At 40.6% G+C, this 21,743-nt stretch overlaps 1 protein-coding gene across 2 annotated transcripts in view; it reads left to right on the forward strand.

Annotated features, from left to right (window-relative positions):
- The window catches only part of XRCC4 (X-ray repair cross complementing 4), a 273,201-nt gene that overhangs the window by 185,457 nt on the left and 66,001 nt on the right, over nt 1–21,743 (forward strand). For both annotated transcript variants that reach the window (XM_038765724.1, XM_038765723.1), the window contains exon 7: nt 7,033–7,180. In XM_038765724.1, coding sequence (XP_038621652.1) covers nt 7,033–7,180 — 148 coding nt within the window. The remainder of the gene's footprint in view (nt 1–7,032; nt 7,181–21,743) is intronic.

Consider the following 21,743-nt stretch of genomic DNA (forward strand, 5'->3'; position numbering starts at 1 on the left):
CTCTGCCGCTAACCTCCTCGCTGTACCTCATTCTCGCCTGTCCGGCCGTCGACCCTCGGCCCACATCCTTCCCCTGGCCTTGAATGCCCTCCCTCCCAACATCTGCCAAGCTAGCTCTCTTCCTCCCTTCAAAGCCCTACTGAGAGCTCACCTCCTCCAGGAGGCCTTCCCAGACTGAGCCCCCTCCTTTCTCTCCCCACAGCACCTGTATATATGTTTGTACAGATTTATTACTCTATTTATTTTACTTGTACATATTTACTATTCTATTTATTTTCTTAATGATGTGCATATAGCTTTGACACTTGTCTACATGTTTTGTTTTGTTGTCTGTCTCCCTCTTCTAGACTGTGAACCTGTTGTTGGGTAGGGGCCATCTCTGTATGTTGCTGACTTGTACTTCCCAAACGCTTAGTACAGTGCTGTGCACACAGTGAGCACTCAATAAATAAAATTGAATGAATGAGAGAATGAATGAAATCAAACAGTCACCTCCGCCAGTCAAAGCCATATTGAAGACCTCCAAGAGGCCTTCCTTGAATAAGCCCTCCTTTCCTCTTCTCCCACTTCCTTCTCCGATACCCTGACTTTGTCCCTTTGTTCATCCCCTTCCCAGCCCCACAGCACTTATGATGATGATGATGATGATGGCATTTATTAAGCGCTTACAACGTGCAAAGCACCGTTCTAAGCGCTGGGGAGGTTACAAAGTGATCTGGTTGTCCCGCGTGAGGCTCACAGTCTTAATCCCCATTTTACAGGTGAGGTAACTGAGGCACAGAGAAGTGAAGTGACTTGACCAAAGTCATACAGCTGACAATTGGTGGAGCCGGGATTTGAACCCATGACCTCTGATTCCAAAGCCCGTGCTCTTTCCACTAAGCCACGCTGCTTCTCTATGTACATATCTTTAATTTTTATATATATATATTAGTGTCCATCCCCCCCTTCTGTAGACTGTAAACTCATTGTGGGAATGTGTCTTTTTATTGTTGTATTGTTCTCTCCCAAGCACTTAGTACAGGGCTCTGCACGCAGTAAGTTCTCAATAAATACGACTGAATGAATGAACCATCAGTCTCTCCACCTTCAAAGTCTTATTAAAATCACATCTCCTCCAGGAGGTCTTTCCTGATTATGCCCTTTTTTCCCTGACTCCCTCTCCCTTCTGCATCATCTAGGCCCTTGGCTCTGTACCCTCTAAGCAGTTTATATTCACCCCACCTCATCCTCATAGCACTTTTGTATTCATCCATAAGTTATTTATATTAATGCTAGTCTCCCCCTCTATACCTTAATCTCCTTGTGGGCAGAAAATGTCTACCTACTCTGTTGTTTGGTACTTTCCCAAGCACTTAGTACAGTGGTTCACACACTCAATAAATTCTACTGATGGATTGAGACTCCACAATCTTCCTCAATAGTCTCTGAGCTCTGCTACTTGTATATTGGGTGTCATTGGGCAGGGCAAGTCACTTAATTTCTCTGTGCCTCAGTTCCCTCATCTGCAAAATGAAGATGCAGTACCACTGTAAATTGTAAGCTCGTTGTGGGCAGGCTACATGTCTCTCAATTCTGTTATATTGTACTCTCTCAAGCATTTTGTACAGGGCCCTGCACACGGTAAGTGCTCAATAAATACCATTGGCTGATTTGATCTTATTGTATTTTATCACCCTTGCAGTCAAGTTCTTGCTTATTTCAAAAAGAACTTATGTCTTACTACAATTTCAATTAGTCTTTATTAGTCTTTGTAGGCTTCTCTGTAGCCTTCTCAAATAAAGTCCTTCCCATGCATCAAAATGTCATTAAATGTCATTAAATCCTTCATTAATCTTAGCAATCATGTTTTCTTTAACCTTTCCATCACTTTTCATGCAGAAATTTATCTACATCATACCATTTTCTTCAATCAGGCCCCCCTTTTCTGAGGTAGACATAATATTCATCAAGGGCTTCCTGTGCAGTTTTTAGAGATGAGTCCATTTAAACTGAAATCAAATGACTGGTTTAAGACAATTCAGGAAGCCGGTTGTACAAAACAGTTAATCAGTTCAGATAACCAATGTTAGGGAATAGCCTTACTTGAGGTTTATCTCTTTAAAACCTTCCCATTATTAGGTGAAGAAACGCTAAAATGCAAATGTGTGAGAAATATACACCTATAGCACACATCAAAAATACATAGGAAAGCTATTTATTTCCTAAAAAATGATTTTTAAAAGATGTGATTATTCCTGAGCTAGATAAATGGTCTCTGAAATTGGAATAAATTAGAATCATTTTCTTTTTTTTTCATAGTATCATTTCATATCTACATGGAAAGCCTAAAATTGGCAAATTACCTATGTCACTGAAGTGTTACAGATGGAAACCATCTCCTAGATTGGCAGGGATGTTGGTTGGTAATCAGAATATCTCAAACATCAGGATTGTCTGGCCAACCAGATTAGATTCATTTTGGTATTCTTCATACTTTTTTAACCCTCTTTGGTTTTTCCCTCTCGAGCTGTCATTGAAATTAGCGCCTGTCTATAGCTCCTCTCCTTCAGTAAACCCTCTTAGTTGCTGGCCAACCCTACATCTCTTAACTGCTACCTCAAGCTTAACATGTCAAAAAGGAGGCCCTTATCTTTCCTCCTTTGTAGTTACATCCTATTTTTCTATTATTGTCACCATTCTCTCCATCAGTCAGGGGGAACAAGAGATCCCCAGGCCCAAGCAGCTCACCAGCATTGAGGCAAATTATGTTCCCAGAAACACAGCTTCACTAGGTGGGAGGTGAAAGGACAGTAACTGGCTACAGAGTTACTAAGCAGCTGTTGCTGCTGAGAAAAACGAAATTTAAAAGAGGCACTAACAAGTAGGGAGGCCAGAGCAAACATTTTTAAGATGCACTAAAGCCCGATCCAAAAAATATTATATAGTTGTGGTCTTTTCGGAGACAACAGAAGTTTACAGACCAACTTGACCACAGTGATTGACAGAGGCTTCCCTAAGATTGGGTTAACAAGGGGCAGCCATGAAAACAGATGGAGGCCCCTCATATGGGGCAAATGAAGTACCATAGAAAGGAACTATCCCTATATGTGCTTAGTACAGTGCTCTGCACACAGTAAGCGCTCAATAAATACGATTGATGATATATGTCCACAGTGCAGAACGCAATATCAACCATGCCTCACTTTCCTTATTTATCCCTTTTTTATTCTCTACCTCAAGAGAAACTAAGTAGATTGTTTGGACTGTCTGGTTCAGATCTTCCATTGTTCCTCAGATCTTGTTTGCACCAAATCTCATTTTACTCCTTTTATCACAAACTGAGGAAAAGGGCTATTATGGCCAAGAGGATAGTCTATTGGTGATTCCGGGAAAGCTTACAGATTCTTTTTCTTAAATGGTGGATTGTTTTACTTCCTTTCTTTGGAAACAACAGTGAACATTTCAGGCCTGAAAAAAATCTAAAAGCCCATTTTTTTCAAATTTTGTTCCTCTCATATGGTCAAAAAAATAAATTTTCACTTAACGAAGGACATTAATTTGCAAAGGTCTAAAACTGCTTAAACTGGTGTGGTTGATGTGGTCTTCAACTTCAGGCCCTACCACAGTCAATCTGACCTTGGTGGCAAAGCCAAGGCAAGTCAGGCACGGCCTGATAGTGGAAAAATGTAACAGAACCACTCTCTTCCTGTCTAGAATTAGAAGTTATTAATTCTACCATGACAATTTCTGAATTGTAGTTCCACAGAGATTCCCTTCCAGTAAGCCATGATTTTTAGCATACAGACATTACTGTTTTGTCACCTATTTCATTTATAATTTCTTTCCTATTTTTGGAATATTTCTTCCTAAGGAAGCAGCAGTATTAACAAGCCCCAGTATTTAAGTTCCTCAGCCATCTTGTATATTGGCAGAATATGCCCCCCTGTTAGAATTCTGTTATATTGTGCCTTACTCTAGCTACATGCTAGAGGTAGAGGGAAACCTCTGTATGTTTGCAATTAGAGGTTTACAGTTGTTACTTCATAACCATACACTCTTTGCAATATCTGTGACTGGCTGGGCAAATCCCCCAAGTTCTTGCAGGATACACTGGATAAGGTTGGGGGGGTGGAGAATAGAGAACCAAGTATTATATTAAAAGATTCATTTATGATTTTTAAAATGAAATTTTCTATGGAAAAGAGTTGGATGAGCCTACTGAAAACCACAATGAGTGAACTAACCTAATGTTATCCATCCTGGACCTCTCAAAGGTCATCTAACACTCTAAATTGGTTTTAAAATATGAATTTATTGGACTATGCCTTGGTGCTTCAACAATGGATGGGTTAAGTCGCCTTATATATGAGCAAATTAATCACGAAGAGTAATTTGCTCAGCTCTGGGGCAAGAATTGGTTACACTATTTTAGGCAAGCATATGTGTTATTCATTTTTAGCCTTTTGTGCCTAATTGAATTATGTTTAGATATTAAGGTTAGAAAGTGTGATAGAATGTACCATTCCCAATACATAATATTTTAGATTATTATGCTTTTAGACTGTTATGAATTAGCACAGAAATATTGTCCATTTTTAAATGGTTACATTTCACTCCTACAGTTCTGAACTTTTTGTCAATAAACATGGAATATGGGAAAAGATAAAGTTGGCCTGAGAACCCTATACTTAATCACTGCCTGGTTATAGACAGGCTTAGCTTGGGAAAAAGAAAAACATTTTGGCAGTCGTTATTTTAAATTAGGGAAAAAATTAAAGATGATTCAAGTTTTTGAGTTGAAACATGTGGTCTTCTAAACAGTGCTGTTGGCTGCTGAGGCTGCACAAGGAAACTCTAGAGGCACCTTATATGTGTGTGTGGGAATCTTCCAAAGGGCATGAGAAAGGAAGATCAAAAGTATCTGAGCTTCCTTGAAATGAAAACTTCAAATAAACTCTGGTTTTGAAGCTAGTCACATTCATTTTAGAATTTGGAGGGAATTTAGATTGTAGTTGGAGGAGGAGATGATCCATTGCCATGTTTAAAAATAGCAGATACGAGAATTGCACACACATTCTTTTGTGACCGTTTATTGTATTTTAGAGGAATCCTATGATGGCTTCAGCCTTGTAGTTGGGGTGCCGTATCTTTGTTGGTACTTTCATTTTTTGAAGTGGACATTTGCTTGTTTTCCACTCTGGTACATTATTTATCATATTTTTCCACTATAAGGTTCATTTCTGTTTCTTCCAAGTCTTTGCAAAGCACATGTAGACATGGCTGTCATTGTATAAAAGTGGCTTTTTAAATCAGTCCTCATGTAGACCATCCCTGAATTAACTGGCCCCTGTTTAAGTAGGCCAGTCTGTGGAAATGGCTTTTCCAGTTTAGCCAGGAGCTAATTTCAGGCTCACTCAATCAATTAATTGATCAATGTCATTTATTGAGTGTTTGGCTCAGAGGAAAGAGCCCGGGCTTTGGAGTCAGAGGTCATGAGTTCAAATCCTGCCTCCGCCAGTTGTCAGCTGTGTGACTTTGGGCAAGTCACTTAACTTCTCTGTGCCTCAGTTAACTCATGTGTAAAATGGGGATTAAGACTGTGAGCCCCCCGAGGGACAACCTGATCACCTTGTAACCTCCCCAGTGCTTAGAACAGTGCTTTGCACATAGTAAGTGCTTAATAACTGCCATTATTATTATTATTATTATTATTATTACTGTGTGCAGGGTACTGTACTGAATGCTTGGTAAAATCCAATAGAGTTAGTGGGTGGATCCCTGCCCACAAGATGCTTATAGTTTATATGAGGAGACGGACATTTAAATAGATTGCGAATAGGAAAAATTGTAGAGTGTAAGTGCTGGGATGAGTGTCAAAGGACACAAGCGTTCAATAAATCCGATTGAATGAGTGAATGAATGACTCCAAATATAATACTAATTCAGTTAGGTCCAGTCACTCAAAATTAAAAGATTATTTATTATTAGATTAAAATTAAAAGATTATTATTTACTTAATTCAACCGTTAGCATAGCAAACACTAGTGGGGACAGCCCATTAACTCTTGCGCATTTAGGAGAGCAGAGTAAGCTCCTAGAGGAGTTGTCCGGCTAATTGGCCAAATTGCTGTTGGCTTATCCCTAGCACTTTGCCCGGTGTCCCCAACACTGCAGGAATACGCAACCTGCTTGTAGGTACTGGTTAATATTTACAGTTAGGGTATGAGCAGCGGTTTTATTCTCTCCATTTTCATCACCATTACTCTCAGTTAAGTCCCTGGTGGCATCTCCCTGAACATGAAACACCTCACTCTCTCCCTTCATTGTGGGACAAGTCAGAACAAAAATACAATAGCACAACTATTCAGAGACAGGAAGCAGCAGGGGCTAATGTACTTTTCTGTAATTTATTTATATTAACGTATGCCTCCCCCTCTAGATTGTAAGCCTGACTGTAAGCAGAGACTGTGTCTGTTTCTTGTTATATTGTACTCTCCCAAGCGCTCAGTACAACACTCTGCATACAGTAAGCACTCAATAAATATGATTGACAGACTAATGGAAAGAGCAAAGGCCTGGGAATCAGAGGACTTGGGTTCTAATTCTGACTCTGACACTTGTCTGCTGTGTGACCTCGGGCAAGTCACTTAACTTCTCTGTGACTCAGTTACCTCATCTGTAAAATGAGGATTAAGACTGTGAGCCCTGTGTGGGACAGGGGCTATGTCCAATGAGCTCGCTGTGGGCGGAGATGTGTCTGTTGTTATATTGTACTCTCCCAAACGCTTAGTACAGTGCTTTGCACACATTAAGTGCTCAATAAATTCAATTGAACTGAATTCATTCAATCGTATTTATTGAGCGCTTACTGTGTGCAGAGCACTGTACTAAGCACTCGGATGATTATCGTGGATCTACCCCAGCACAGTACAGTGCCTGGCACATAGGAAGTGCTTAACAAAATCCATAAAAATCACAGGCGTGTCTGATGTCGATGTTTTAAAAATGACTTTGCAGTCTTTGATAACATGTTTCTTTTTTTCCCTCCAGCCACTTCAAGCAGAGAGGATTCCATTGTTCTAAGTCCAGATGTCCCAGACATTGCACCAAGTAGAAAGAGGAGACATCGCATGCAAAAAAATGTTGGAACAGAACCTAAGGTGTCTTCTCAAGAACCTCAGCCGCAAGAAAAGAAAAAGTAAGCGATCTTTACTTTTCATTCCATTAATGAAACCATTTATGCTAATGCAGTTTTTTGTCTTTAGTGAAAAGTGTCCACATCTTAATTGTAAGCATTACATTCATATTAAGACAGATCTGCTAGTGTGGATGAAGGCAAGAATTGAGTTTTGGATAAAGCCAAGAATCAAAAGCATAGTCATAATGATTGGAAAACTAAAATGGGTGCATGAATTTGTAGTCTTTTTTTGTCGGCTTCTGCAACTGCTTAATTCCTATTTAGGTCCGAACTGTAAGTGACCAAAAGTATTACAAATTGTTCTCAATAGACTGATAAAGCCTAGTTAAACAAATCAAAATCCCAAGTTAGATTTGATTAGCACCTTAAATTTGGGAACCTTTCCCAGTTTATTTTGGTTGCCTTTTGGAATGTGTGCTTTCAGCCTTTATTATTTTTCTTTCCTTTGTCTCTTATTAACCTCCTCCGCCTTTTCCACATGTGGAGTAGAAGATTCCAACTGTTACATAGGATGTGACTTTGATGCAGGAAACATGTCAAGAATCGCCTGATGTTTCGGTCTAGAGCAGAAACCTCTGTCTTTCATTTATACCACTACTGGGGTGGGTTTGTCCAGACTAACTGAAGCACCGTTCTGTCGCACTCTGGCATGCTTCACTCCTCCTAACCACACACAGTTTCTATGTCAAGGTCTTTATTGCTATTGAAATCCTATTATGAATGAGGCAGAAGTGTAAAACCATTTCAGAAGAATAGGATCTAAGGCTGAAACAGCAATGTATGAAAAATTCATCTGGAATATTCGCGCCGAATAGCAGTTTTCACTATTCAGATCCTAGAAGAGAACAACCTGGATATTTTAGACTTACAGTGGATTTTTTTTTTAATTTCCATAGTAAACCCAAATTATTTGGCCTGAAATGCCCTCGTCTTAATATCTGACAGACAATTCATTCATTTATTCATTCAGTCATATTTATTGAGCGCTTACTGTGTGCAGAGCACCATACTAGTGCTCGGGAAGTACAAGTTGGCAACATATGGAGACGGTCCCTACCCGACAACGGGCTCACAGTCTAGAAGGGGGAGACAGTCAAAAAACAAAACATGTGGACAGGTGTCAAGTCATCAGAACAAATAGAAATAAAGCTAGATGCACATCATTAACAAAATAAATAGAATAGTAAATATATATAAGTAAATAGAGTGATAAATCTGTACAAACATATATACAGTTGCTGTGGGGAGGGGAACTCTCCCCACCTTCGAAGCCTTATTGAAAACACATCTCCTCCAAGAGGCCTTCCCTGTCTAAGCCCTCATTTCATCTTCTCCTATTTCCTTCTGTGTTGCCCATGCACTTGGGTTTTCACCCTTTATTCTTCAGTCTCCATGAGATCTCCAAATAATAACTAGTTAGCGACCCTTCATTTATTCGATCGATTCATTAGGCAGAATGGGGAGTAGGGTGAGAGGGAGGAAAGCACATGAAAGGCAGAAGGAAAAAAGTGAAAAGCAGTGGGATTCTGTGCTTCCAAGATATAAACTCTAAGAAAGATTGAAATTATTTGTAATTTATTTATTGTATTAATGTCTGTCTCCTCCTCTAGACTATATGCTTATTGTGGGCAGGGAACAGGACTCCATTGGTCTTTACATATTTATTCACAAAGAAAGGGCACGGGAAACCTGCATTCATTCATTCAATTCAGTCATATTTATTGAGCGCTTACTGTGTGCAGAGCACTGTACTAAGCGCTTGGAAAGTACAATTCGGCAACAAATAGAGACAATCCCTACCAACAACGGGCTCACAGTCTAGACTGGGGGGAATAATATACCCGAGGTAAAGATGTAAACTGCGTTAGGATGTCAACGGTTACTGTATAACCAGAAGCACTGAATCAAGGTCAGTTGCCTTGACTCTGATTCATTTCTTGGAGACCTGCCGTATGTTATCATATGTTCAGATGCAATCAAGTAATAATCAGTTTGGGGAGGGGAAGATTGAAGGCTTTATGCTTGTAAACTGTAAGAAAGTGGATTTGGGGAAGAGAGAATTCCTGGAATTTCTATGATATGCTCAGAGTTTTGGGAAAGAGTCACTTGGGAAATGATTTTGGGTGTTCTTTAAAGCAAATGAACAACACATTTGTGTTCATTCCACCAACTGAAATATATTGTGCTCAAAACTGTTTTTCATGTTTCCCGGATTGAGTTGCACATTAGCCAAAATTGAAAGGTACTATGAGAAAAGTGGTATGTACTGGTACTGTTGAGTGTTTGGATTTGGGGTATAGTCTAAACGCAGATCTACAGCACAAAATAGTGCATTTTGTTTATATTAAATCTGAAAATTTGCTTTCAGAAGTTGTGGTCATTCATGGAGCAGAAAATGAATATTGAAAACAGAAAACTAAATCTGTATTTAGAAATCTCATTCAGAAATAAGCCCAGTGTTGGCCTTCTAGGAGTAATTACATCTTTGGAAGAAGAACTGAGGAGACAGAGAAGTATTTGGGCAGAGATATGCTCTTATTTTGTTTTTAAGAAGAGTTCTACTTCTTCTGCTTTTGCTGTGTAAAATAATACTACCACTTGGCATCTGATAAAAACTCAAATCTTAAAATAACACATTCTTCCATATGCCTTAGCTTTAATCTAAGGATATTTTAGTCAGTATTTACTCTAGAAACCTGGGACTTTTCTATAATTAAACCTTTTCTCTGCCATCAGAAGCTCAATGCTATTCCAGACATTCCCAGCACAGCATCCCTATGTCTTATTTCCACTAGTGCTTATAATCAATCAACGAATGATGTTTATCGAGAATTTAGCAGAACACTGTACTAAACATTTATGACCTAACCTATTCATACCTGCAATCTTTTGCTAGACTTTAAAAATACCTTCATTCTCCCTGAGATCTCAAAATAATAACTAATTAGCGACCCTTCATTTATTCAATGAATTCATTTGGCAGGATGAGTAGGGTGAAAGGGAGGAAAGCACAGGAAAGGCAGAAGGAAAAAAGTGGAAAACAGTGGGATTCTGTGCTTCCAAGATATGAACTTTAAGAAAGATTGAGATAATTGCATAGGAGAGGAAGTGCTCTGTACTTGAGGATTAACATATATGACAATAGCATAAAATTTTCAATTGCTGGCATGAATTCACTTGAATTGATTGAGACTGTAGTCTGTAACATTGATTTACTGTTTTCATACATTGAGGTTATCCTTAAGAGTCAATCAATCAATTTTTATTTATGGAGTGCTTAGTAAATGCAGACTGCTATACTAAGCACTTAGGAGAGTACAAGAGAGTGGGTAGACACATTTCCTGCCTACAAGGAGCTTATAGTCTAGAGGGGGATACAGATATTAATATAAATAAATAAGTGCTTTGGGGCTGAGGAATGTGCTTAAAGGATACAGACTAAGGGCATAGGTGACCTAGAAAGGAGAGGAAGTTGGGAAAAGAGGACTTAATTGTAGAAGCCCTTTTGGACAAGATGATTTTAATAAGATGTTGAAGGTGGAGAGCATGGGGTTCTGTCATATCTGAAGAGGGAGGGAGTTTCAGGCCAGAGGATGGACATGGACAAGGGGTTAATGGCGAGATAGACAAGATTGAGGTACAGCGAATAGTTTGGTGTTTAGAGGAGCAAAGTGAGCAAGCTGGGCTCTAGTAGTAAATAAAGCAAGGTAAGATTGGAGAGGGCAAGCTGATTGAGTGTTTTAAAGCCAATGGTAAGGAGTTTCTGTTAGATATGAAGGTGGATTGGCAACCACTAGAGGTTTTTGAGGAATGGGGCAACATAGACTCAGTGGGTTTTTTTAGAAAAATAACCCAGGCAGCAGAGTGAAGTATGGACTGGAGTGGGGAAAGGCAGGAGACAAGAGATGTCAGCAAGGAGGCGGATGCAGTTGTCAGGGCGGGCTATGATATGTGCTTGGATCAGCGTAGTGGTAGTTTGGTTGGAGAGGAAGAGGCAGATTTTAGCAAAGCTGTGAAGGTAGAACTGACAGGATATGGCGACAGATTGAATATGATGAGAGAGTTGAGTGGAGGGTAATTCAAAGTTATGGGCTTGTGAGTCAGGAAGGGTGGTGGTCTACGGTGATGGGAAAGCCAGGGGGAGTACAGGGATTGGGTGGGAAGATGAGGAGTTCTGTTTTGGACATGTTAAATTTGAGGTGTCAGTGTGAAATCCAAATAGCAATGTCCTGAAGGATGCATGTAGCATGCTGATTTGAATATCTCCGAAGACAAACACAAAAAGCAGTGTGGCCTAGTGGAAGGAGAGCACTGGCCTGGGAATCAGATGTATCTACCTCAGCATTTAGAACAGTGCTCCACTAAGCCTTCATTTTCCCTTCTCCCTCTCCCTTCAGTGTCTCCCTTGCACTTGGATTTGCACCTTTACTCACCCCTCCCTGCCCATAACGAGGTTAATAAATACCACTGATTGATTGGCACATAGCAAGCCCTTCACAAATACCATAAAACATACGTGGCATCAGTGGAAAGATTAAAAGTTGAAGCTTAAAATGCAGATCTTAGGTTTGAGATTCAGAAATGTAGGCACAAAGGAGTTTAGGTATCCCAGGCAAGATTTTCCTTAAATAATTTAGGAAGATAAAGCTCAATAATTTGGCACTATTATGGGAAAACAAGTTAACCAACCTGCCCAAGCCCCACTCCTGGCTTTTAAATTAAGTTTATACCAGGAACATGACTGATCGCCTGGACTATTTCCTCCCCTCCACCCTCAAAAAAGCTGGATTGATTTAACACCCCTATTCAGTTTTACTGATGTGATTCAGATGTTTGTCACAGATGAAGACCTAAAAGCCGTAACTGAGTTAAAACAATGGTCTTTCCAACCCAGTGTTCTGGCTCTGACAGCAGTCACACGGTGTCTGTCCGGGACTCGGTGTGGCCCAGTGGAAAGAGCACAGACCTGCGAGTCAAAGGACCTGGATCCTAATCCCAGTTCCACCACGTGCCTGCTGTGTGACTCTGGGCGAGTGATTTGCCCAGGTAGGCAGAAACCTACCATCTCAACACTCTGGATGTTGGGGCGATTGCTCTCAGCTTTTGGCAGTACCAGCTCCAGTCAGCTACCCACATGCTGCCCCTACTCCATAATAATAATAATAATAATAATAATTTTGGTATTTGTTAAGCACTTACTATGTGCAAAGCACTGTTCTAAGCACTGTTTGCTTAATAAATGCCATAATCATCATCATCAATCACTAGCCAGACTCTCAGGAATGGACTCTGGTCTCATTTCCTTTTCTCCCACTCCCTTCTGCGTCGCCCTGATTTGCTCCCTTTATTCACCTCCCATTCTCAGCCCCAGAGCACTTACGTCCACATCTGTCATGCATTTATTTATATTAATGCCCGTCTCCCGCTCTAGACTGCAAGCTTATTGTGGGCAGGGAATGTGTGTTTATTGTTATATTGTCCTTTCCCAAGTGCTTAGTGCAGTGCTGTGCACACAGGAAGTGCTCAATAAATACGATGGATGGATTGATTGATTAACTGATTGGTCTGGGGTGGTTGTGTATGTGTGCGTGTGTGTGTGTGTGTGTGTGTGCGCGCGCACATGCGTGCATGTGTGTGCATGTGCCTGGAATGCCCTACCTCTGCCCATCCACCAAGCTAGCTCTCTTCTTCCCTTCAAGGCCCTACTGAGAGCTCATCTCCTCCAGGAGGCCTTCCCAGACTGAGCCCCTTCCTTCCTCTCCCCCTCGTCCCCCTCTCTATCCCCCCATCTTACCTCCTTCCCTTCCCCACAGCACCTGTATATATGTATATATGTTTGTACATATTTATTTCTCTATTTATTTATTTATTTATTTTACGTGTACATATCTATTCTATTTATTTTATTTTGTTAACATGTTTGGTTTTGTTCTCTGTCTCCCCCTTTTAGACTGTGAGCCCACTGTTGGGTAGGGACTGTCTCTATATGTTGACAACTTGTACTTCCCAAGTGCTTAGTACAGTGCTCTGCACACAGTAAGCGCTCAATAAATACAATTGATTGATTGATTCTAAGCACTGGGGAGGTTACAAGGTGATCAGGTTGTCCCACGGGGGGCTCACAGTCTTAATCCCTAGTTTACAGATGAGGTAACTGAGGCCCAGAGAAGTTAAGTGACTTGCTCAAAGTCACACAGCTGACAAGTGGCAGAGCTGGGATTAGAACCCATGACCTCTGACTCCCAAGCCCGTGCTCTTCCCACTGAGCCACAATGCTTCATCATCATCAGTAATATTTATTGAGGAATTACTCTGTGCATAGCCCTGTACTATACCCTTGGGAGAGTAAAATAGTAATAGTAGGCATGATCCCTGCCCTTAAAGAGTCGACAACCTGCCAGGGGACACTAAAACAAATCAGAGGTAAGGGGAAGGAAAATTTACATATTTTACTGTTGTGATCAAATTAATAATTATGGTGTTTAATCATAAATAATTATGGTGCCTGCCACAAGTCTACCAAGTGCTCTACTTCATGCAGTAAGTGCTCAATAAGTATAACTGATCGATTGATTTAGCAATTCTAAATTCCAAGGTGGCTGTCAGATTGGTTGCGTTGCCTGTCCCACACTGGGCTCCCAAGTTGTTTTATTCCCATTTTGCAGATGAGGAAACAGATAGAGGGAGATTAAGTGACTTGCCCAAGGTCTCATCACAGGCCAGTGACACAGCTGGGACTGAAACCCAGTCCATCTGGCTCCCGGTCTCATATTTTTTCCACCATTGTTGGTTGGATTATATTTTTTGTCACTTTTGTGCCTGTCCTCCCCAACTTCTGAATTTCTAGTGTAATTATTCCAATGCCTGGTATGGGGCTTTGTAATTAATTAATATTAAGAAAATAAAGCCCTGATAGCCTCGATTATCAATCAGTCAATATTTAGTGAGCACTCACTGTATGCAGAGCTTTGTACCTAGCTCTTGGGAGAGTACAATATAACACAGTAGATACATTCCCTGCCCATAAGGAGCTTATAGTCTAGAGAGGGAAGCAGACATTAATATAAATGAATACATTATGGATGTGGGTGAGGGTGGGGTGAATAAAGTGCATAATTCAAGTGCGAGGGTGACACAGAAGGGAGTGGAAGAGGAAATGATAGCTTAGTGAAGGCCTCTTAGAGGTGTTCTTTTAAGAAGGCATTAAATTGGGGTGAGTGGTAGTCTGAGCCCGTTGTTGGGTAGGGACCGTCTCTATATGTTGCCGATTTGTACTTCCCAAGCGCTTAGTACAGTGCTCTGCACACAGTAAGCACTCAATAGATGCAATTGAATGAAATATAAAGGGGGAGGGTGCTTCATTGAATGGGCTCTTCATTCTCTTGAATGGGGTCTTTCACACGTTTACTCAGGGAGCGTTAAGCATTTTATACATATTGTTTCATATGTATTTGTACACATTGTTTGAGATAAGCAGGTCACAAGTAATAGGGAAATTAACCGAACAGGAGGTGACTAACCCAAGGTCGTATTGCCAGGAAATGTATGTGTTCCTGCTTTATTCATACTCCTCTTTCTTCTATGTGATGCTCCTTCCAGTTTCTCACTGTGCCTTTAATAATAATAATAATAATAATAATAATAATGGCATTTATTAAGCGCTTACTATGTGCAAAGCACTGTTCTAAGCACTGAGCACTGTTCTAAGCGCTGGAAATTTGTGGAAATTTAAGGAAATTTGTGCCCATGGTTGTTAATATTTTCCATTAATCCTTGGTTTTAGTGAACTTTTTGAAACCTGATGCCTTTTTTTAATGGTTTTAAATAGTCAAGTGCTTACTGTGTGCCAGGCACTATTCTACGTGCTGGGATAGATACCAGATAATTGGGTTGGATATAATCCCTGTCCCACGTTGGCCTCACTGACAATCCTCATTTTACAGATAAGGAAACTGAGGCATAGAAAAGTAAAGTGACTTGCCCCAGTTTACACAGCAGACAAGTGGCAGAGCTGGAATTGGAAACCAGGTCCTTCTGGCTCCCAAGCATATGTCCTATCCAGTAGGCCACACGGATTTTGCATCTGGGCAGCTGACTATGTTTCTCCCCTTTGTCTTGCTCTCCGCTTCTTCTCCTCATTTGTCCTCTCTCATTCTCTTCCATCTAAGCGATTTATTTCAGGAGTTGCTATAAGAAAATTCATCCCCATCATCGCCCCTACCCCAACCCTATCCAAAGGAACACATTTGCCAGCCATGTGGTGGCCCCCCAGAAAGCAGGCCAACAGCCCCCCAAATTGCCCCCAGTTCTTAGTTCCCGCCGTGGTAACGGGCTGCCCCGTGCTTCTCACCACCCATCCAGCTGCAGCGTCATTCTTGTAACTGTTACTTTTGGCCGTTGACTTTTCCTAAAGAATTTTTTTTTCTTCCAAAATGCTGACACGATTTCCCCTGAGTGAAACCAACTGTGTTACCATCGTGGGCCTCAGCACAGGATGAGTTACAACCTGGCTTTGTCCTGTTACGGTGCAGGGAACCAATTGTAAAATCCGCAGACAAGTTTCTGATTGTGATAAGAAAAGGTGAGCTTTATTCCCAGCTATTACTGAGTTCCTGGCAATCAATCAATCAGTCATATTTATTGAGTGCTTACTGTGTGCAGAGCACTGTACTAAGCGCTTGGGAAGTACAAGTCGGCAACCCCCAGAGACGGTCCCTACCCAACAGTGGGCTCACACTCTAGAAGGGGGCAATGGAAATAGTTCTTCTAGAACTTGAAAACATTTCCTTAAAGCTGATGGGTCTTAAGCAAGTAGTCAGAAGAAACAGAGACCAGCAATTGTGCTTTAAACTCTCACTATCACAATATTGTGTCCAGAATGTTACCACACCAATGGTCTGAGTTATTTTTCCCAAGTTATGTTTTTAACAAGTGAGGGTTTCTACACAAGATCGCTTTGACATTACTTCTTTTGGGACCTGGAGATGTTTGGCAGAAAGCCCTCTCGAAAATGGAACATTTGGGAATTTGTGCTTGTTTACATCTTAATATATATATGTTAAGCTCTTAGTTCAATGCTCTGCACACAGTAAGTGCTCAATAAATACGATTGAATGAATGAATGTACATACTAACTGCCCACAAAATAATACAACTCATGAATTCAGGTAGATTATGCTGTGTTTAAAAAAACAATATAACAGCAAAAATGTCATCAAAGCAGGTAATCACTGATAATCTTTGATGGCAAACTTAGGATTTTTATGTTTGATTCTTTATTTGGCCTTCTGCAGAGATTTTGCAATGCCTACCTTTCCAATACTTAAAACTTTGGCTACTGGGGATACCTCTTCTTAAATTTTTTTTTTAAGTATTCTCTGCACCCAAAGTAGTCCATCACAACAAGAACTTAGAAGTGAAATTTGCAATATTCCTTGCTTGTTTTTTAAGTAAAAATTTTAATCAGTCCTGCAAATTCAGGATCAAGTCTTTTTATTAATTTCAGATTACTTTGATGCCTAAATTGATCCTCAAAGGCTACATTTTTAAAACTGGAAAACTTTCCAGTCATTTTCCCCAAAGGTTAAGAAACACATGAAGTTTGTCCGGACCAATATAAAACTTTAGGATTCTTTCTGGAATTGCCTTACAGAGAACTAGAGTATTGCAGACTTCCTTGAGTTGTGGACCTTTGGATAAATGCCTTTTCTGTTTACTGACCACTTAAACCAACAAACAGATGATGTGTCTTCTATTCTTCTTACTTCTTGAAAATGCTATAAAACCAATGAGATGGAAGAAAATAAATTCTTCTTGGCCATAATTGAAACAATAGCTGAACTTTTCTACTCAGATTAAAGCAGGCCTACACAAAGATTCTTTAACTGGACAGTTGAAACTCAAAATAAATAAAGAGGGAAAATCATGATTTTGTTTTACTTTGGAAGCAATTAATGGTCCTTTGATAGCTGAGCTGACAATTTCCTCTCTTCTTTTCCCAGCATGTCCTTATGCTCTTCTTTAAAATGCTCCTGCTTCTTGTGGGTTTAAGTGAGTATGTTTAGCAGGTGAAGAGTGTCCGTTGTTGAAACAAAACAGAGGCAGGGTTTGCATAGCCCAAGTGAAGCCAATCTGAGGAACTATCCCCATCCCACGCAAATAGTTCAGAACTAAAAAAAACCCCAAAATCATCTTCAGGGCCCTAATTACCTGGTTGGGGTTTTGTTCTTTCAGGCCTTTATGCTTTCCTTAGGCCTTAGATAAATCTGCTTGGTTATTTTTCTCCATGAACTACTTGGAGAGTTATGTCATTTTGTCTTATCCATGTCCAAGTCTTTTTATTTGTTAAGATTTGTTAAGATTAAGTTTTAGGAGTGTTTGGGTGATACTTGTTAAAGCCTATGATTATTGCAATAGGAGGAGGCAGAAAACAAAACTTTGTTTTATTTTTCTTCTTGCAATGACAATTATTAAACATCCTTCATTACAGTGTAGATGATTCCATATTAGAATCTTCTTAAGGATGGCTTTCTTACTACTTTGATAATGGTGTGATAGTAGGATCTTCCTTAATTATTTTGCATCTGTCTCCCCCCAAAATTCTTGAAGGCAAGAACTGTGCATGCTAACTTTTATACTCAGTATAATATTCTATACACAATAGTAGTTAGTAGTCTTTATTGGGCATTTACTATGTACTAAGACCTGTGCTAAGTGTCTGGGTGAGTAGAAATTAATCAGATCAGACACAGTTCCTATCTCTCAGTCTCAGAGTCGGGAAGAACAGGTATCTTTTCCTCATTTTACTGATGGCTCTTCTAACTTTTATACTCAGGACAATATTCTATACACAATAGTAGTTTGTAGTCTTTATTGGGCATTTACTATGTACCAAGACCTGTGCTAAGTGTCTGGGTGAGTAGAAATTAATCAGATCAGACACAGTTCCTATCTCTCAGTCTCAGAGGTGGGAAGAACAGGTATCTTTTCCTCATTTTACTGATGGCTGTTGGTACTCTAGCCATTAAGCCAGTCCCTACTCTCGACTCGTCTGTAAACAAGTTGAGGAAAAATTCCAAGTCTCCACTTTGTTCAAGATGGCCTCTGGCTTGTAAAGATTATTTCTTGCTTTCTGTCCAAAATGGCTGTCGTTAAACTTAACCTGGAGAGTGATAAGCAGCAGCGTTCTACAAATCCATTTTACAAACTCAGAATGCTGATAGAACACAATTGAAAAATTAGTAGCACTCCTGAAAAATGGGTATTTATTGAGCCCTTGCTTTGTGCAAAGCACTGTACTAAGCACTTGGGAGAACACAGTAGAGCAAGTAAACAAGCTGTCTGCCCCAAGGAGCTTAGAATGTAGTAGGGGAGGCAGACATTAAAATACAGGTGGGTAGAAAACATCAGAGTATAAGGATATTTACACAGGTGTGTGGTTGTGGGGTATCAAAGAAGCAGTGTGGCTCAGTGGAAAGAGCCCGGGCTTTGGAGTCAGAGGTCATGGGTTCAAATTCCAGCTCCGCCATTTGTCAGCTGTGCGACTCTGGGCAAGCCACTTCACTTCTCTGAGCCTCAGTTACCTCATCTGTAAAATGGGGATTAAAGCTGTGAGCCCTCTGTGGGACAACCTGATCGCCTTGTAACCTCCCCAGTGCTTAGAACAGTGCTTGGCACATAGTAAGTGCTTAACAAGTGCCATTATTATTATTATTATTATTAAAGAGCTCCGGGGTACAGACTTAAATGCATATGGTGATGTAGAGGGTGGGAAATATGACAGATTAGTCAGGGAAAACTTTTTGGAGGAAATACGATTTTAGTAAGTCTTTGATGATGAGCAGAGTGAGGTCTGTTAAATGTTCATTCGTTCAATCGGATTTTTTGAGTGCTTGCTGTGTGCAGAGCACTGTACTAAGCGCTTGGGAAGTACAAGTTGGCAACATATAGAGGTGGTCCCTACCCAACAGCGGGCTCACAGTCTAGAAGGGGGAGACAGACAACAAAACAAAACATGTGGACAGGTGTCAAGTCATCAGAATAAATAAAAGTAAAGCTAGATGCACTTCATTAACAAAATAAATAGAATAGTAAATATATAGAAGTAAAATAAATAGAGTACTAAATCTGTACAAACATATATACAGGTGCTGTGGGGAGGGGAAGGAGGTAGGGCGGGGGGGATGAGGAGGAGGAGAGGAAAAAGGGGGCCGAGAGAAAAGTATGGCCTGGGTTGTAGTGGGAGAGGGGCAAGCATAGATTGGGAGGAAGAAATGGTAGCAGGTGGTAGAAAGATTTAGTAGATAAAAATAACTTTTTCTCTTGGTTATATTATTGAGTAATAATTAATTGTCATTGAGTTTTAGAATCATCAATTTGGCCCAATAGGAACTTAAAATTTGGTATCCAGACCTGATGACTTTATTAAAACATAACTCAAATTTGAACTAAAACAGTGGTGTCCAATTTAATAATAAAAAAGTGTTAGGGCTATTGTAGCTTTTCCCAGATAGGTGATTAGAACAGTTTTCATCATTCAAAGAGCTACTTAGCAAATGCTCTCTCTCTCAACCCTCCCGTGTATCAGACATAGAGATGGATTTATCCTTCATTCCAGAGGGTAAGATTGAAAACAATCCACATTTTGACATCACTTCACCCCACCTAATGACTTAACTTTCCACTGGAGTGTTGCTTGTTTGACTCAGCCAAGCACCAAACGAAAAAAGCACAAACCAAAAAAAATCAGTTTCCCCTCCCTGTAACTATGGAAAGAACGAACCGTGTGAAATTGAGCTTGGACCTGAGAAAAGCTTAAGCTTAAAGCTTTAAAAAAAGCAAACCTTGGCCTGTAGGAACTGGGTAAAAGCCAGGCTTCTCTACCTCCTGGCCCCTCCTCCTGAATCCCCTGTCTCTAGAAGACAAACTTTAAGTCCAGACAAGAAGGATTTGGTGGATCAAGGAGACTCCCCCACCGCCCTAAGTGCGATTGTGGGATGAAATTTATCATGCCAATTACGCTCTGGTTTGGTGGTTCTCAAATTTTACCTCATAATCATACTCGGGTTGGTGGGGGGGGGTTCCTCCATCCATCAAAACCCTTCTTGTGGGGACTTAAGTTTGTCTTTTAGAGATGACCTGTCAATCTCCTGATTTTTGGTGCACAGTTTTGCTTAGCTTGGGACAATATCCATGATCAGAAGTGTTCTTTCTACCACTGAGTGTCTCTCCACACACAACCACAACAAGGAAGCATCTGCTCAGGAAAATTGGCCTCAACAACAGGAAGTGTTGGTGGACCTGTGAGCCCACTGTTGGGTAGGGACTGTCTCTATATGTTGCCAACTTGTACTTCCCAAGCGCTTAGTACAGTGCTCTGCACACAGTAAGCGCTCAATAAATACGATTGATTGATGATCTCCAAGAGCCCTTCCTTGGCTAAACCCTCATTTCCCGCAGAGAAGCAGCATGGCTCAGTGGAAAGAGCACAGGCTTTGGAGTCAGAGGTCATGAGTTCAAACCCCGGCTCCACCAACTGTCAGCTGTGTGACTTTGGGCAAGTCACTTAACTTCTCTGGGCCTCAGTGACCTCATCTGTAAAATGGGGATTAAGACTGTGAGCCCCACGTGGGACAACCTGATCACCTTGTAACCTCCCCAATGCTTAGAACAGTGCTTTGCACATAGTAAGCTCTTAATAAATGTCATCATTATTATTACTATTATTATTTCCTCTTCTCCCATTCCATTCTGCCTCACTCTTGCACTTGATCTGCACCCTTTATTCTCCCTACCATCAACCCCACAATACTTAGGTACATGTCCATAATTTATTCATTCATATTAACATCTGTCTCCCCCTCTAGACTGGAAGCCTGTTGTGGGCAGGGAACGTGTCTACTGACTCTGTTATATTGAACTCTCCCAAGAACTCTACACAGGGCTCTGCACATATTAAGCACTCAATAAATACCACCGATTGCTACAGTCCTGCAGGAGCAACTCCAAAGGATATGGGAGAGACACATATTAAACATTAAGTACCATTTAGATGGTTTGTTTGGCATCACTGGTAGTGAGAGAGGAAGTCTGTGAGAAGAAAAGTCTTCTGTCCATTGAGCAAGTCGTGGATGAATGTTTGGAAGGAAACAATGCAGATGCTGAAGGAAAATAGGGAGTTAATCAGCCCTACCTTGAGAGAGGGAGCATAGCCTAGTGGATAGAACTACGGGCCAGCGAGTCAGAAGGACCAGAGTTCTAATCATGGCTTCACCGCTTGTTTGCTGCATGATTTTGGGCAAGTCACTTCACTTCTCTAGTCCTGAATTACCTCATCTGTAAAATGGGGATTAAGACTGCGAGCCCCATGGGGGATGGGGACTGCCTCCAACCTGATTAGCTTGTATCTACCCCAGCACTTAGAAGAGTGCCTGGCACATAGTAAGCACTTAATAAATTCCATAAAAAAAATGCTAGCAGGTCTACTCTGCCATAAGCTGTCCCTATGGAAGTTTGTGATGTCACCTCAAAAATAACAGGTGGAAGTTTGAGTGGAAATACAGTA

This window comes from Tachyglossus aculeatus, chromosome 23, assembly GCF_015852505.1.
Source record: "Tachyglossus aculeatus isolate mTacAcu1 chromosome 23, mTacAcu1.pri, whole genome shotgun sequence".
In the NCBI taxonomy this organism is placed as follows: domain Eukaryota; kingdom Metazoa; phylum Chordata; class Mammalia; order Monotremata; family Tachyglossidae; genus Tachyglossus; species Tachyglossus aculeatus.